We start from the raw sequence: 16,361 nt of genomic DNA on the forward strand, positions 1-16,361 counted from the left end.
GTAATGCATTCATCTCCCACCGCATTCTGCACAACTCTGAATTCTCATCTGCTCTCACACCCACTTCTCAGGTCTCATCCCACCCCAGTTTTCTGCGACATGGCCATATGGCTGCTTGCTCAGCCTAAGCCAACCGATACACATCAATGGATTGCCAGGGATTGATTGAATTCAGTGCATGGGACATCTAATATTCCCGATTATGAGAAAATATGAATTATCATAAATTGTGCATCCGTTCATGCATGTGTATAGCTAATATTTACATACTAACGGACAAGACAAACTCCATTTTTTCCCTTTTTCCTACTTATTTATCTTGGAAGGCCACACTGAGTTGTCTCACTTTGTTGAGTATTTTTATTTGAAGTAACTTTTCAGCCAATTAATGAGTTTATATGTGTGGAAGAATACCGGAGTGCCCAAAGAAAACTGAAGCGTGTGAGGGGGCAACGCTTCATCCCCATACAAATGGAAACAGATGACGATTAGTCCACTTGCTGTACCGCCTTCTCCTGGCGAGTCATGGTATGGAATGTTCATTCCCACGGGAAGGGAGTTTCACAACATTTGTGCAGTCCACGAACCCTCGACTAGTCACCACTGCGTACACCACCGGTGGGAGCTGGTACGTTGTTATCCACTGTTATATGTTTTTTTTCTGCTTGTTGACCCAGGAAAAGCCTAAGTCTCGTGACTTCTTTTCAGGAGGGTCCTGCCAAGTCGTTTTTTTTGTAGCGGGTGAGTGGGTGGGGGGGTTGGGGGGGCAATGATTGCTCTGCTATAATATCCTTATCGAGCAATTTCTATATCATTTCTAACATGACAAATGTGGAGCTGATGCCAGCACGTGACGGCCTGCACTTGCGAATGACATCGCGGGATCTTCACCGTTCACTGCGGAGTGCACGGTGCGGTATTTTAATGATTACTCGACCAGAGTGGCCGCTGGATTCGAACCGTGAGCCTCTGCAACAAGTGAAGAGCGCACTGCCCTGGTCCAATGTGTAAATAACAACTTAGACTATAACATTTACACAGACGGTCAGTGCTGTTTCTCCACATATTAAATACATTCTGCGGGGCAATTCTGGTCTGCTGAGCCAATAGGACTGTGACTAAAACATATTTTATTCGAATCTGGAGACAGCGGAGGTCTGTTTATAGATGTTGTTAGTCATTATTCTCCATAACAAAACATAATGAGGTTGTATACAAAATAGATGTTGTTTGCGCAGAAATTGCCTTGTGGATTTTAAGCAATGTTTTACAGCAATTAACAGATTTTAATTGTTCCCCCGTATCTTCATAAAACTGGCACTTTCAAGCAAGGACAACGCAATTCGTGAATTAATTAATATGAATAAGCCATTACTGTCAATTTATAGTTAATTTTAATATTGGGTTTAAAGTGAGTTTTTATCTAATTGATTGTCAAGATATATATACAGTACTGTAGTGTTAACACGTGCAAAAATACACCTTTAGGCACGCGACAATGTAGCCATCATACGTAGAATATCCTTCCACTGGTAGCTCATTTCCAGAAAGGGCAGCGCTGTATTTCACATTTAATTTGAACATTTTCTTTGGCAAGTCTTGTCAAGCTGGCCTGTAGCTGACAACACAGAACCTAGTGGTCCATTTTGAGGTGTTCTTCTTTTTGTTCCAAACAAAGCATTGCGTTTTTTTCTCAAGTGTAACTGCCGTCGTGGCTTTAATTGGCCATCTGAGAGGCACATTTTCCAGAACTGCAGCAATTACTCGAAAGTCACGGAATAAAAAACTTGCATTGGTAAGGTAAAAAAAAGCCTAACTCATTTAAATGTCGTGATTTACAACAACTAAAACCACAATGTGCGGCCTGTAATAACATATGTAAAATAGTAACATTTAGCACACTGCTTTTGCAAACCAGAGATCGCTGTTTCAATCTTCTGGCACGGCTGTTAAAACAATGCACCCAGCGGCATACGACGGTAGATCACAGTCGAACGCTCAGGTCGCGTGTGGTGGGGTGAAGTGTGGGCATTCCCTGCCAACGGGGAGATCCTTCCACGAGCAGTGGCGTGAGTTAGCAATGAAAAGAGCTGGGCCTTGACCATCTTCACCAAACGGTAAACATTGCCCACGCCTGCACCGGCCAAAACGTCCAATCAAAGACGTGAAAGTTTGTCCACGCTGGTTTTTCCCATCAACGATTCGTATTTTGTCGCAGGACGTTCTTTGTTTGTTTGTTTGACGACTGCGTTGCGTTACATCCGTCCGTCCGCGTCGCCACGGTTTGATCCGCCGCACGCTGGGCCGTCGCCAACGGAGTGCCCCGGAATTCGGTTCGAACGTGGAGCACAACGCACGCGCGTTATCTCGCTTGCTTGTGTCATAAAAACAAACGTACATCGATTCGTTATTGCTGCCGAGCGACCGTTCCGTAGCCGAAGCTCGCCAGGGAAGTGCGACTACGGACGCAGGTGTGTTCGGTGTCGAGGTCGTTCGTGCTCAGCGGTTGGTCCTGAAAGCGCTGCTGCCAAGACCTGCCGCGTGGTTTAATAGACGCGGGTGATAGGTCATACAGGGCAAGGCAGTCGACCCTCCTCCCGCGAGAAGAGATCTCGCACTTGACGCTTCGTACAATGACGATCTATTCACCGGCGTGAGTGGTCTAAATGCAGTTGGGGGGGGGGGGGAGGGGGTGGGAGGAGTTTTCGGCCGCTTGACCGGTCCTTGGGACAACGCGTGTGTATGTGCGTGCGCGCGTGCATGCGTGCGTGCGTGTGTGTGCGCGCGCGTGCGTGCGCGTGCGTGTGTGCATGCGTGTGTGTGCGCGCGTGCATGCGCGTGTGCTCGCAAGCTCTCGCTGCTCGAGTGCGTCTATCGCGCCAGCGGGTGGTGGACGTGCGAGCGACCGGACTTTGCACACCGCCCGCCGGCTGCAGTGCCTGACCTTGCGCAAGGACTTCAAGTGGAACGCGCGGTCCGATGTCATAATTTAGCTTTTTTTATATTTTCCTTGACAGGTGGAACTGAAAGAGATAATTGAATAGAGGCTGCTACACCAGAGCATTTACATAAACGGAAAATTGGCCACATTTAGCGTGAAGGAATTTCTATCAGAGTGTGCGCTGCACGTACAAGATACGGTTAAGAATTAGTTCCGCGACATTATTTAAATCACCTTGTGATGCATTATGCATTTTTAGATTACAGACGTTGCGTTGTGTCCTTATATCAAGTTGCGCTCACCTTAACATTCGTGTGTGTTTTTGCCTTTGGTGAGCAGTGGCGCAGCATGTACTGGCGCTGCGCTACGAACCCGGAGACCCAATTTCGATTCCCGCACAGATTCAACACCAGTGACGATTATCTGAACTGGTCCCAGGGCTCAGGGTTCCGTGAGCTTGACACTACCACTGGGGAACAAAGGGAGGCCGGGCGTGGTGCTGGCCACACCATCGCTTCGTGTGCTGTACCGGCCTTCATGGGTCCTCGCAAAACAGGACTTGCTCAGACAGTCTGTGAAAGGCGATACGGTGGATCTGGGTCTTTGTGTGAGGTTGTATACTTTTTTCGGTCATAGAACCCAACATTTTTGTGTAATTGAGAAAATAATTGCATTTTGTCTGTTGAGGCTATACGGGGGATCTTTGTCTTTGCACATATGTTGGTCTTAATGAACGCTAATGGAAATCCACTGAGACGCAGTATGTCTTCACAGCCCCGGAGTCTAATCATTTATGCCTCTGCTGTTGCTAGAACACATAAATCACGTGTGGTCTTTTGAGACAAGCCGAATGCATGGGGATACCATACAATACTAAAAGAGGGAATATAGTACAAATCTAAAGTGGTGTTCATTTTACGAACCCCAGAGAGTTTTTATGGGCTGAGTCAACCTCCAACGGGGGTTTGAACTCACAACTTGCTAATTGCGAGCCACTTGCGCTCCCGCTAGGTCACCCAGCCACATCATTGACAATCTTCGCGTAACCATGACAGTGATTTCCCTCTTACCTCTGCTTGACATCACGTGGCATAAAACTAAAAGTAATAGTCCTAGATGCGATGGTAAATATAACTGCAGTATATTTATATGCATAACTATTATTATACACGTGACAAATCAAAATCATATTTGCTTGCATGCAGCAGCTTGTTTACAATGCGCCGTGCAATATGTTTGTGTTTTTGTGGTCTATCTCTGTGTGATCGTCTACAATATACGATGGATTCATTCGCAGCCTCTTGAAATTAACTCGATGGTGACTCGGCAAATACAAATGCTGGGTTTTCTGTGCATTGCCCGTAACGTTCGTGATCAACATAGAAATGGCAGCTTGGGTCCACGACTATACATTATTGACGCAGCTCTTAACGACCTCACCAGATGGTGGCTCCTGAGCAAGGCCCGATTTGACCTTTCAGAACATTTAACTGCGAGCTTATTGAGAACCTTGCTGAGTATCATTGTGCAGCGCTCATCGTAAGATTATCCGTGTTTTTGAGTGCGCCGTACATTACGAATGTGACCAAGTGACGCTTGAGCATGAACAACTATCCAATTCAAGGGACTTCCCAAATGCACACAGCAACTGGCTACATTTCTCGCTTATAAAGGACAACACTAAGAAACAAATCATAATCCCTGCTGCATTACTATCGACCAATAATGACTGTCTCCTGTTGTGGATGTTTCCTGAGCTACTCTTTTGTAATAAAACTCACACTCCCCTAATGTGTTGGGCCACAGCATGTTCAACAGATGCTCACCGTGTGATGAAACGTAGTGGCTCATTATTATTATTCTAAAACTTTTAATTGCCTCTTTGCAGGTTCTGGTGCTTGGCATGTTTACGTGGAGAAAATAGCATAAGCCAATCTGCCTGTCATTTTCCGAGTGTTCGTATCAGGTGCACTCAGTGTTGTAGGTGCCCTAATTGACGGATCAGCGTTGTTTACACTTGACTACGGAATTGTTTTGCTCGGAGTATTGGGTCATATCTGGCCATGAGGTCCTCTGGGATTAAGGCCTCTTTATTTCTGCCTCGCAAATAGGAAGCCCTGAATGTGTGCTGTGCAGGTTGTATTTGATGTAAAAATAAAACAATTCCGACACTCGCGTATAATTTAGCAGCTTGTTAAAGAGTGATGTTGGTAATTTAATGAGCGCTGTGAGTCCTAGCGATAATTCAAATCCAACACGTATGTAAACTGTGAAAAAAAAACCCATCGCAACAGGAAACATGATTGCAGGATGGAAATGGAGAGGTATATACGCACACAAAGATGTGCTCACATATAGAAGGAAATAACAACTCCCATCAGGCCATTCATGGATGTAATGTGGTCATGACATTTGCATGTACAATGTACGAATGTATGTTGAACTTCTTTCGCACCTTACGTAGCCAGCCGTGCTAATCAGAGGTGATGGGGAAGGACAACAAACTAAACAAAGCAGTTCTGAAGAAATTCGTTTTCCTGTCCACATTTTCCAACTCTTGATATAAACGAAAATAAAACTGTACTGCCAAATACTCTTAGGTTTCTTCGGTAAAGTCACGTAGGTAAAAATAAATAATAAAAATAATAAAAATAATAATATAAATAAAATAATAATCACGACGTTTCGGGCACAACACAAGCGTCCGTCATCAGGTGGGACAACCACAGCAAGAAACAAATGCTGAAGTGGTCTGGACAAGGCTGAGAGCATTGGAGAAGTGACGTGGTTATCACTTGGCATGCGTGCAATGCATTGATGGGAGTTGTGCCTTCCTGCCATTTGTGAGCTATTCTATGTGTTGTTAAATTATGAGGAGTGGTGGCACAGTGGTTGGCGCATTGCGCTTCAATCCCATCTACCCGAGTTCGATTTCCGCTCACGGCCACCAACACCAGTGACATCAAATATCTGAAGCGGTCCGGAGCCTCCCCTAGGTCAACTCGGCCTCAAATGAGTGCCTGAAGTGGTATCTACACGAACAAAAATCAGCAAATGGGGAGACAAAGGGGGCCAGGTGCGGTGCTGGCCACCCACCCCCTCGTGTGACGTGCCGGCCTTCATAGGTGCTCGTTAACAGCACTTGCCCCAACAATTTGTTAAGGCTACACGGGGTATTTGTATTTGTTATTTGTGTCAGTGTTGTTGAGTTTAAGACCTTTAGCTCTGCAGTGCGTTTTGTGGGACCCGACCTGCAAAATTCTCAGCTGCCTCTGGAGGACAGCTACAATGACCTGACATATTTAGTTGTTTTCATATCCTGTTCATTTACATATTTCGGCAATATTTGTTTTTTTTTCAATTTACAGCACTTGCATTAATTCTGCTCAGAGCTCTGCTCATTTGTTGCAAAAAGGCTGCAATTTAATTTCTTCATTCTCCATTGACGCACTCATTTCAGGGCATCTCATTCGCTTCTGCAGTCCTGCAAAAGCTCAACGGTAAATTTGAGGTCTCTCTATATCATCATCGCAATTTTACCGTCTTAATAGAGTGTTGACAGCGTGTTTTAGCCCTACTTAAAATGTGTCTCCCTTCCACAGTCAAGTCATTAGTTTATGCTGCGCATAAACGCGTGCGTGCGTGCGTGTGTAACATATCGTCGAATTAGGTAATGGGATCTCATGTTCCTGTAAAGGAGCGTGGTGTTCGTGCCGCAATGGTGCAAAATATCGCATCGTCCAATGGTTAGGAGTCGAGGTAACGCTTCAGCTGTGCCTTCTCTTACTCGTAACCATTACTGGCAGAAGGACCTCCACTCGAGGGAGCTCTAGAGAACCCTTCTTTAGAGGATTTTCTTATTTGTTTGTATATCATGCTCACATATTTGAAACGTCTTGCCTGGTTCTGTGTCTGTTTTGTTTCTTCTTAAAACGTTTCCATCGCAACCACAATTTCACGTCTCATCTCATATATTCTACAAAGTCAAGTCGAGTTCATTTGTTTCACCTGGTGAGATATACCGTAGGGGTAGATATATTGGTGCATATAGATTATTAAGCTCTTGATCAACGTTATCCAACCGCTTGTATAATAATCAATGTTTTTGAATTCATGTTTATTCTATGTAAAGGGGTCTCTTGAGGCACTCCCATTTACCACAATGTAAACATATATATTGATTATATAAGCAAATCTCTACACTGATTCGTGACTCGTAATTACATTTCTTAAGGGGTGAATTAATTCCCCCCATTACATGAGACCATACGTTTCATAATAGTTATTTTTTAATGTAAATATTTCACCTGGATAATCTCTCAAGTTGGAACATCCTCTTTGCAAATGCCCGGGGTGTCATTTGCCGTACATATAGCAACAACAACAACCGCCATTCGCCACTAAGTGGCGGTGACGTCACCACGACGCTTGTACCAGGCCATGTGCACCTGAGGCCACGTGAAGTGTACATATAGCAAGCACATATCGACATACATACAAAACTTAGACCAACAGAAGCATAAAGCAAGGCCAGAAGGTGACATCGTTCCAAAAAAAACATGAAGAAGAAGGCATATGTTTGGTTTGGGGACGTCTGAAAAGAATGGAGACCAACAAACGTGGCCTTGCATTGCCATGTGGAACGAGCGCAAAGTGTAGGAGGCTGTCGATCGACGCAAGACGAGAGAAACGTGGCCCTACGGGAAGTGATTGTCACGACCGGAGAACTGAAGGAGCGCAAGAGCCCGTCCAAGTCTCATTGTCGGCTGCTTTGAGACGACTGACGGAGGAGTGAGAGAGACGGATAGAGCTCGGGTTTTACAGCCTTTGTCGGTGCTCCCTGAAAGCCCCGATGTCCCTGTTGTAGAATTGATGCCCTTTGGGGCTGAGCTCTGCTTAATGGGAGTGTCAGCAATGCAGTGGCTACAGGTCAACTGTTTTTAACTGCTCCGTCTACAACGCGCGTGCTGGTTAGCTTCGCCGTACGCCCTTCCCAGAGCCAGCCTCTGACTGTACGTGTGAATACATTTCAGTGGAAGTATCCAAGCAGCAAAAACAACAAAATGTCTTTCCCAGTGGCACCATCCGAGCCAATGCAGTGCGGGACCCTCAAGTTTCCTTGCCGAGCCGGAACAATACCAGATTCAGATGCCAAAACGACGATGCACTCACGTCTGACTCTGGCTGGGGGCCGAGCAGGGTTATGTGCGGGTGTAATGACGAGTCCCACTGCATGTGATGCCAGTCGGGACACCGTGATGAGACCGCGTCATTTGCATGCAATTCGACTCGTTCATTGCGCAGCAGTAGGGTTCACTAGTTTCACCGTTGCAAAAGAGGCTATGTTTCTCAATGCGATTGTTTCATCTCCTGGTCAAATAACGGGCACGACAAGCTCGTGAGTAGGTTGAGTGTAGGTGGATTACCCGCGGCTTGTTAGAACCTGTGTTGGAAAACAACTTGCAGGGCCGTGGGGTAGAGTGAGTCGGACTTGGCCCGTTAGCTTGGAGTTTGAGAGACTCGTTCTTGTATGCATGGGTTGTCTCCAGGCACTCCGGTGTCTTCCCGCTTGCGGACACATTTGAGCAGTGTGCGAAGCCAACGAACAAGCAGGAGCACCCTGAGAATGAGACTCGGCAATGTTTTTCCGTGGTAAAGGATTGCAGCGCGGGCTGGCTGCCGCAGTGCGCACGTCGCGCAGTCATTCAGACCGTGACAGAGCGAGACACTTTTACAATATCACCGCCGCTTGCCCGTTCTTCAATCTTCTTCCCCTCCCCCTCAACCACACCGCTCCCGGTCGTCGCCCCCCGACCGAGGTAGGGCAGCGAGCCCGGACACCACCCAAACCGTCCGATCCCTCATTTTGAGGCTGTGTATTGCGCCCAGTTTGCCAGACGTTATTCTGCCATTCCCCCCCGCCCCCTATTTTTGAAATCTACTTTCCATTCTGGGTTCTTGAATAACAATATATATTTTTTTATGAATAAATTCTCTGCCGCCGTCTTGAGCTCAGAGTTGCGAGGAGCCACAGCAGGGCATGCAGGGAAAAACAGCCAGATCTGTCTTCCACGGCGCGCCTCCAGCATCCGTACATTCGCTGCCGGCACAATCCTTCAGGCGATTGATCGCGTGGAGCCGTGCGCACCATCGCTTGAGAGAAGACGGACAAAACGCGCGTCGAGCGAGATGGATGCCCGGCGGCGATTGCGGTGGCGTTGTGATGACGACGACGACCCTGAGATTTTTTGGACCGAGGTGTGCCGACAGGCGTGCGTCAGGGCTCGAAATGAAGGGCACGAGGAAGCGCCGTATCCTAGGCGGTTATGGGGCACGTAACGGCCGTCATTCATCTCGTCCCCACGTCGCTCCCTTTGAAGCGTGCGGCAACATCCTGGAAGTTTGGAATCCGCCTGCTTTGAGGTTAAGTGGGATGACAGTATAAAAAAGTACAAATAATGTTGGCTGTCCATGCACGGATTTCGCGCATGCGTAAGATACGGAGATTTAAACAGGCAATTGGAGTTGCGCAAGCTGTGTGCATGTCAGTCCAGCAAATTCACAAGGAATTTGTGTATTTTGCAGTTAAGTGGACTTAAGTAAGAAGAGGCTTAACTTATACAGTACTCGAATATGCTTACAAAGCATTCAGGCATTTCGTAATTCCCTACAATATCATAAATAAAACAATGTTACCACCTTAACACATATTTATAAACGTTTCGAAACGAATGCAACTTTGTGAAATAGAATTTTTTTAAATTGGGCATCGAATACTCTGGGGAGAAAAATAATTCCGTAAAATCTCAAATTATTTTCCAAAAAATCGTGCAGTGTTTAAAAATAATGGGATGTCTTCTAAGATTTTCTCGGAAATAAAAACGTGTTTATTACTTCGTTTTAAAGTTGGGTAATGGTTTCGATCAACCGAGCGAGACTCCCCATTACATCTGACAGTCATGTAGCGTGTTAACAATATCAATAAGACCGCAACCATTACAAGACAATTATGCCTTCCTTAAATAAACTAAACTGCAGAGATTTGTTTTCATGGTTGCAAAAAGTTAAAGGTACAGCCCTGCACATTGTCTTTGCTCACGCCACGACTGGCGGAAGGTCCTCCACTCCGCGGAGCTCTAAAGAACGCCTCTGTAAACAGTGCAGGGAGGGGGGCAGGGGTCAAGTTTTGACAGATTTTTGCGTACCTACTCAATGGATGGCCCCTAAAGCTTCTCTGGTCATTTTTTTAACAACCCCCTCCCCTTTCCTCTCCCGTGTTTTCGTTGCGCAAGTCAGACGCCTAACTTAGCGGCACCTCCTCGTAGGCGAGAGGCACGGACGAGTGTCAATCTTGGCAAGCCAACTGGGCTCCCCTCCCTCCCTCCCTCTCTCTCCGCCCCACCCCCGACAGGTCAGGACAACAAAGGCACGGCGAGCCGTGTTTCCTTTTGCGAGACCTGACCCCGTGCGGCCGAGTGCCATTGTCAGCTCGCCATCGTTTCGCCAACCGTTGGGCCATGATGGGGCGCAGCGCGTCTGTGCGGAGTGTGTCGCCTGCCCCGTTTGTCTCCCCAGCGTGTGCGGAAGCCGCGTGCGTGGCGTGCGTGCGGGCAAGGCAGCTGTTGACAGTTATTCATGAGTCGCAAGGACACTTGGAATGAGTAGTTTCGCTTGCAATGAGGTTGTTCGCCATAGGCTTGGGCAAACGCTTGGACATGGCAGGAGGTACGAAGAGAAAACTCGTGTGTGGCATCTGTACATAGTTCGGTGAGGCTCCCGGAGAGCTGGAGTTGGTGCAGAACCTCGACACTATTTCTCAATAAACCGAATTGTTGTTTTTTGGACGTTCTAAATTAAGGGGCGTCCGTTTGGAAAAATGCAAAGCTTTTGGGGGGTCCCATCTGTATCATCTCTCTCAGTGACTGCCCCCTCAATGATGGTTATTGCCGCACAACTCTCAACTGACAACTGCTTCTTGAAGCTTTTACAATTTGAATGCTTATGCTCACTTATTTGTTCAATACAGCTTCCAAACATGTTCTGTTTGTGTATTGTGCAATGCCTTTTATGGAGCAAACCTCATTTCAGTGATGGTAAAATGGTTCTCCGGGTTTATGGCCTTCTGTGTTTCTTTCTTTCTTTCTCCCTGCGAAGGTTAAAAATTCGAACGCCACCATTGTTGTGCTGCGTAGGAGATTCGCGAGAGCAGACGCAACGTTGGGATTCAGGCGCAGTTTCCAGTCCACAGTGAAACTCTATAAAAGGTTAACATCCATTATTAAAAAAATTGTAATGAGGCAGCAGTTTGCTATTGGGTCGATGGAACTGCGCGCGCGTGCGTGCACTCGGTATGCAGGGTGAACATCATTTTGTCGTGCGGGTTTTGTCGCACTCGTCCTCCTCCACGTGCCCGCCACGTCGCGTCGAGACTCGAGACTCGAGAGAGCGAGAGAGAGAGAGAGAGAGTCCCAGGTGTTCGCCAGCGTCTCGGTTGTGATTCTCGCGAATGGTTCCGTCGCGGGCTGCTGGAGGTAACTCAAGCTTTTCGGCCTTGGCAAACAGTCCATCTTGAGGAAGGGGAATAACGTGGCCGACGTTTCAACAGCGCAGTTGAAGCCGCCGTCTTAATTACGTCAACGACAACAAAACTCGACACGTTCGTCAATAGCGCACCGTTGCATTAAAAGAGAAAAAGGTGTTGCAATAGGGGACGTTTTGGGCAACCGCCGTGCTTCACAGGACACATTGCCCAGAGAGAAGGCCATGCACCTGGAGGCGTTTTACCTCTCTGGCCAATGCCTCTCGCAGGGCTGCCAGGGATGGTGGTGGGCACCTTCATAGGGGAAGCCTTCATCCAGCAGTGGATTGGGCATGGTTGGTGATGATGATGATGACATTGTCACAATTATTATTGGTGGTAAACACAGCTCGTCACCACCGCTTCTGCACGGTTTACTCCTCATCCACATCACCCTGAACAAGCATCTCATGCCGCTCCGTGCAGAGTTTACTCAACGCCAAGAGCAAATCTGTAAAACTGAATATAATTTGCCTTGCTGTGTGGCTACCAAGCGTGCCGGCTTCACGGGCATCGTCTTCGAGTTTATTGGAACACTAAAACACAACGCTAAAAAAACAACGGAGTGGAAAATAACTTTTTATCGCCGGGATCTTTGACAGCAGAGACCCCGTGACACATCGATCAGACCCTAGCAAAAAATGCACAGGTGCCTTGTTGCAGATCACCTCCGATCAGCACGGTTGGCCGATGTAAGATGCGAAACAAGTTCAACATACACATAGATGCAGATCTCTGCTTTATTCACCTGAGAAGTGATTGTGAAGAAAAATAATTGAGTGAAAAAAATAAGTGGCGTTTGAATGTTTCATTTCAGCAGTGTGCATAATTTAAGTTAAACAAATGATAGTCTTTTTTCAGATGGTGCCATGGGAAATTTGTCAGCAATATCAATGGGTACATCCACAGTGAGTTGATTGACAGCTTGTGTGTGGTGGGGTAAAGTGTGGGATGTCTGGACAGTGTGAAAGAGTAGGCCAAATTACCCTCTATAGGAGCTCTCCAGAGCTGCACATTTATTCTTCTATATTTTTCAACAAGACCTTGGAAAAGTTTTTGAACATTCTTTAATTGCATGTCGAAAAGTAAAGTAAATTCATGAAACAAGAGATGGTGGCTGACAAGATGAGCATACAAAAGAAGCAGAAAAGATCAAATCGACTGTCATTAAGTTTACATTCAAAATTGTGTCGGTGCACAGAATGTAATGAATTTGACACCATAAATTGTGATCGGCCATTCTATTTATCTTTCATTATTGTGTCCCTGGTTCTCTCTTTTTTATTGTACACATCGGTCTCTCTGTCTGTATCGATGTTCACCCACTCGTCTCGTCCTCTGCGACTGTACATCCACTTGCTCTCTTTCTGCCAACCAATTCCACCCATCCATCTACCCATCTCTGCCTCCCCACCCCTATGTCTGTGCGTCTCCCTCTCTGTTCACCTCTCGGTCTCGCCTTCAGCTGCCGTCGCCGTCTCACGTCGTCTCGCTCTTGCAGGGCGGCACAGAAGCTGAGCTTGACGGGCCGCATGATGAAACGGAAGCAGCGCGCGGCCCCCCCTCACGCCCCGGCGGAGCCTCCCCCGAGCCCCGGCAGCTTCGCGTGGGCCCTGCGGTCCGCGGCGCCCCCCGTGCCACCCTGCCTCCTGCGTGCCGCGGGGAAGGCCCGCGACAACCCGGGCGCCGGCAAGGTGAGCAATGGAATTGACTGGACGCACGTGAATGCTCCGGCATCATGCGGTGCCGTGAAAATTCAGCATCGTAAGCGGCAATGCAGTAGAATCCAGCCTGTGGTCATCCGCGCCGCAGTGCCGACAGGCCAGCCTGTGACCACGTCGCTGGAACTGTGCCCGATCTCGCGAGCTAAGCAGGTACACGGCCTGCACGAAGGCATGTCCGGGCGATCTCGATGCCAACGGGTTCTTATCGGCGGCTGCGGAGCTACGTGTTGGGAAGCAGAGGGCACTGCAGAAACATCAACTGTTCAAGTGCCCTTCTGTGCTCCGTTGTTTCTTCTGCCCACCTTCGCCAACCCGCACTTACCAGCATGGTGAAGCATGGTCACGTGATACATACCCCACAACCGGCAGTGGATTGACAAAGGGCTGTACACGTACACGTCAACGGGTTCGCCTTCACGCAGCAGACTCGTGCTAAGCTTGATCTCTCCGTCTATCGCACAACATCTGGTACTGATGCAGTACCGCGTAGGTGATGAGTGATGGCCATGGCAGACGGGTGAGGTGACAGTGACTCAGGTGGGATTAGTGCCAGCCAGGAGACTTACAAGAAATAAAATATGGATGGTGTGCAGCGACTCTGAGAGGGGCTTATTTTATTTTTTTCTCTTCTCCCTGTTCCGTGAGTTTTAGTTCTCGAAACACAACCGGATTGACCGAGTGCGCCATTAAAATGAGTTATCGCATCGATTGCCACAATACTTTTAGCAGATCCAAATCTCACTGAGGAATATGTTTTGAAAGAGAGACTCGTTGCACCTATACTACATAATGAGCCTTTCGTGTTTATTTCATAAATGTGTGCAAACATTTAAATGTGAGATTTTGTCGATGACGGTATTGTTGTTGCTATCAGCCTGCAACGTTGTCCAACTCTCTCATCGTGGCAGTGAGACCGCAGGGTCTCTAGCTGGATGGTGGTGGCTATGCACGCCTTTAATCCAGCACTGGAGGTAAGGTTCGGTGGACCACACAAACGCGTGAAACTCTCATTCCCGTGGGCATAAAGGAGGTGCCATACCCTGACTCGCCAGGAAAAGGCAGTACAGCGAATGTGTAGCCTCATATCCATCTGTCCAACTTGTATGGGAGAGTGTTGTCCCCTCGTGAGTGTGGGTTTTCTCCGGGTGCTCCAGTTACCTCCCGCGTGGATAAATGCAGAGCACGGTTGGCACCTCCGATTATCACGGTTGGCTAACGTACGGCGCGAAAGAAGTTCAACATTAATAGTGATTCTGATTCTGATTCCGACAAACGGCTGCCTACTTCCTGCTTGTCTGTGCTTCTTCGTGCCCCCGACTCGTTCTTTCCCTTGGAGAGTCAGCGATTACTGCCCGGTGCGTCGCGAGTGAAAATAATTGTCATTATTATTATTATTATTGAACATCAATTTCACAGCATATGGCAAACTTTGGTAAAGCCCAACTACATTTCCCCATTTAGCTGCTGAGATCCGCGTAGAACCCTCTAACCACTTTACTCTCCAGCCACCTGGAAAACTCATTAGGATTGTGTTCAAATCTTGTCACCTTCAAATTTACAACATTAAATATGTTAGCACTTAACTGCAGAATGATCACATGTGCAAGCAGATTAACCGCCAGTCTTTATTTTCTCTAATATGTCCTTAATTACCCTGTTAAAGATTCCCAATTTTTATTACTTTCCAGGTCATTAACACTGGGTGGACGTGTTTGTTTTCCAAATTTATTTGAGTATCCTATGAGTTTGCTTTGCTGGGGAATTGAGTCGCTTCCACATTTATTGCCAGTCGCAATTCCCATGATGGTGGTGGTGGTATGCTGGAACGTTATATCAACGTGTGTGCCGTCCGAAGCTGGGATGTTAATCCCGCTGCTGCGCTCGCTGCTTCTCTGAAGATGCAATTTGCTTCCATTGCGTTCACCAGTTTAGATCTTAATGCCAACCTCATGGTCAACGGCTCCCTGGAGAAGAGGACTTAGGGCCTAACATTTATTTGCTGCCAGTGCGCCTTCAGCTAATAATTAAAAAAAATCTCGCAGCAAAATCTACGCCCTGTAAGACAAAGCCAACATTCATAGAAGATTCTCATTAATTGCATCGTTTTAGCAAGCTGTGAATGCATTATGAGGAAAAGCAATGCCAACTTTCATTTAATAAAACTGAACAATATGCAGAAGCGTCCAATTATGTTTTTATCAAAACATGATCGTGTGCAACAGTCCGCACACTGGATCTGCAAAGCAGAGACCGCCGGTTAAATCTCACGGCGTGGAAGTTGAAACTGTGAGCAAGTGGTTTTAAAGTCCACCCCACCCCTGCCTCTGTCCACCCACCAGTATAATTGTGTTCACCACGGTTCGTCGATCAGCAGGTCGCTTCTGGTAGGGTAAAGTTTGGGTCCTCGCACCTCTTCCAAGGCGTCTAGACAGCGTGGAAAATGAGACCAAAACACCCTCTGGAGGTGCTCTCTAGAGCTCCCAGCTCCCTGTAGTGGGAGGCCTTCCTCCAGCAGTGGCGTGACCAAGCAACTTGCAGGGCTGCACCTTTACCCCTTCCCCCCCCACCCCCCCCAAAATGAAATTGCTGTAAAATGTCACTCGTAGGTTGAACTATCCCTATGCGGTATTCAAACACGAGGAGCCAAAGAAGCAGCCGCGCTCCGTTTCCGCGTGTTCCTCTGTCCTAGCGAAAGGTAACGTAAACACTTGCGTGGGATAGGAACGGCGCGATGTTTTCTCAGCTTGTTTGCGAGTCACCTGCAGCTGTATTTTCTTATTACGTGTATATATATGTTTTATATCCCGGCTGCTTCTATATAGCACGTGTTCCCAGACAGTGCCATGTCTGGCCGCTAAAGTGCGCACCTTTCATCCGGTGCCAAGAGCCCCCCACCCCATGCCCCCCCCCCCTACCCCACCCCCTACGTCCTCTCTACAACATCCGGAAATTGGGGAGGGCGCTTACAGCCGTGTGAAGTTGAGGGCTTCTTTCATCGAAGTTGCCGAGCCAAGGGCCGCTATAACCTGGCAGCAGCATCGCGCCACGGCAATCGTAGTACACGTACACTGACTAGGATGTGGAGAAACGTGGAGGTTTTGTTTACCGTTCACATTGT

At 47.5% G+C, this 16,361-nt stretch overlaps 1 protein-coding gene across 4 annotated transcripts in view; it reads left to right on the forward strand.

Annotated features, from left to right (window-relative positions):
- The window catches only part of LOC144943110 (kinesin-like protein KIF26A), a 117,516-nt gene that overhangs the window by 58,643 nt on the left and 42,512 nt on the right, over positions 1–16,361 (forward strand). For all 4 annotated transcript variants that reach the window (XM_078870295.1, XM_078870297.1, XM_078870296.1 and 1 more), the window contains one exon: positions 13,021–13,213. In XM_078870295.1, coding sequence (XP_078726421.1) covers positions 13,021–13,213 — 193 coding nt within the window. The remainder of the gene's footprint in view (positions 1–13,020; positions 13,214–16,361) is intronic.

The sequence above is a fragment of the Lampetra fluviatilis genome, chromosome 30 (genome assembly GCF_964198595.1).
Source record: "Lampetra fluviatilis chromosome 30, kcLamFluv1.1, whole genome shotgun sequence".
In the NCBI taxonomy this organism is placed as follows: Eukaryota; Metazoa; Chordata; class Hyperoartia; order Petromyzontiformes; family Petromyzontidae; genus Lampetra; species Lampetra fluviatilis.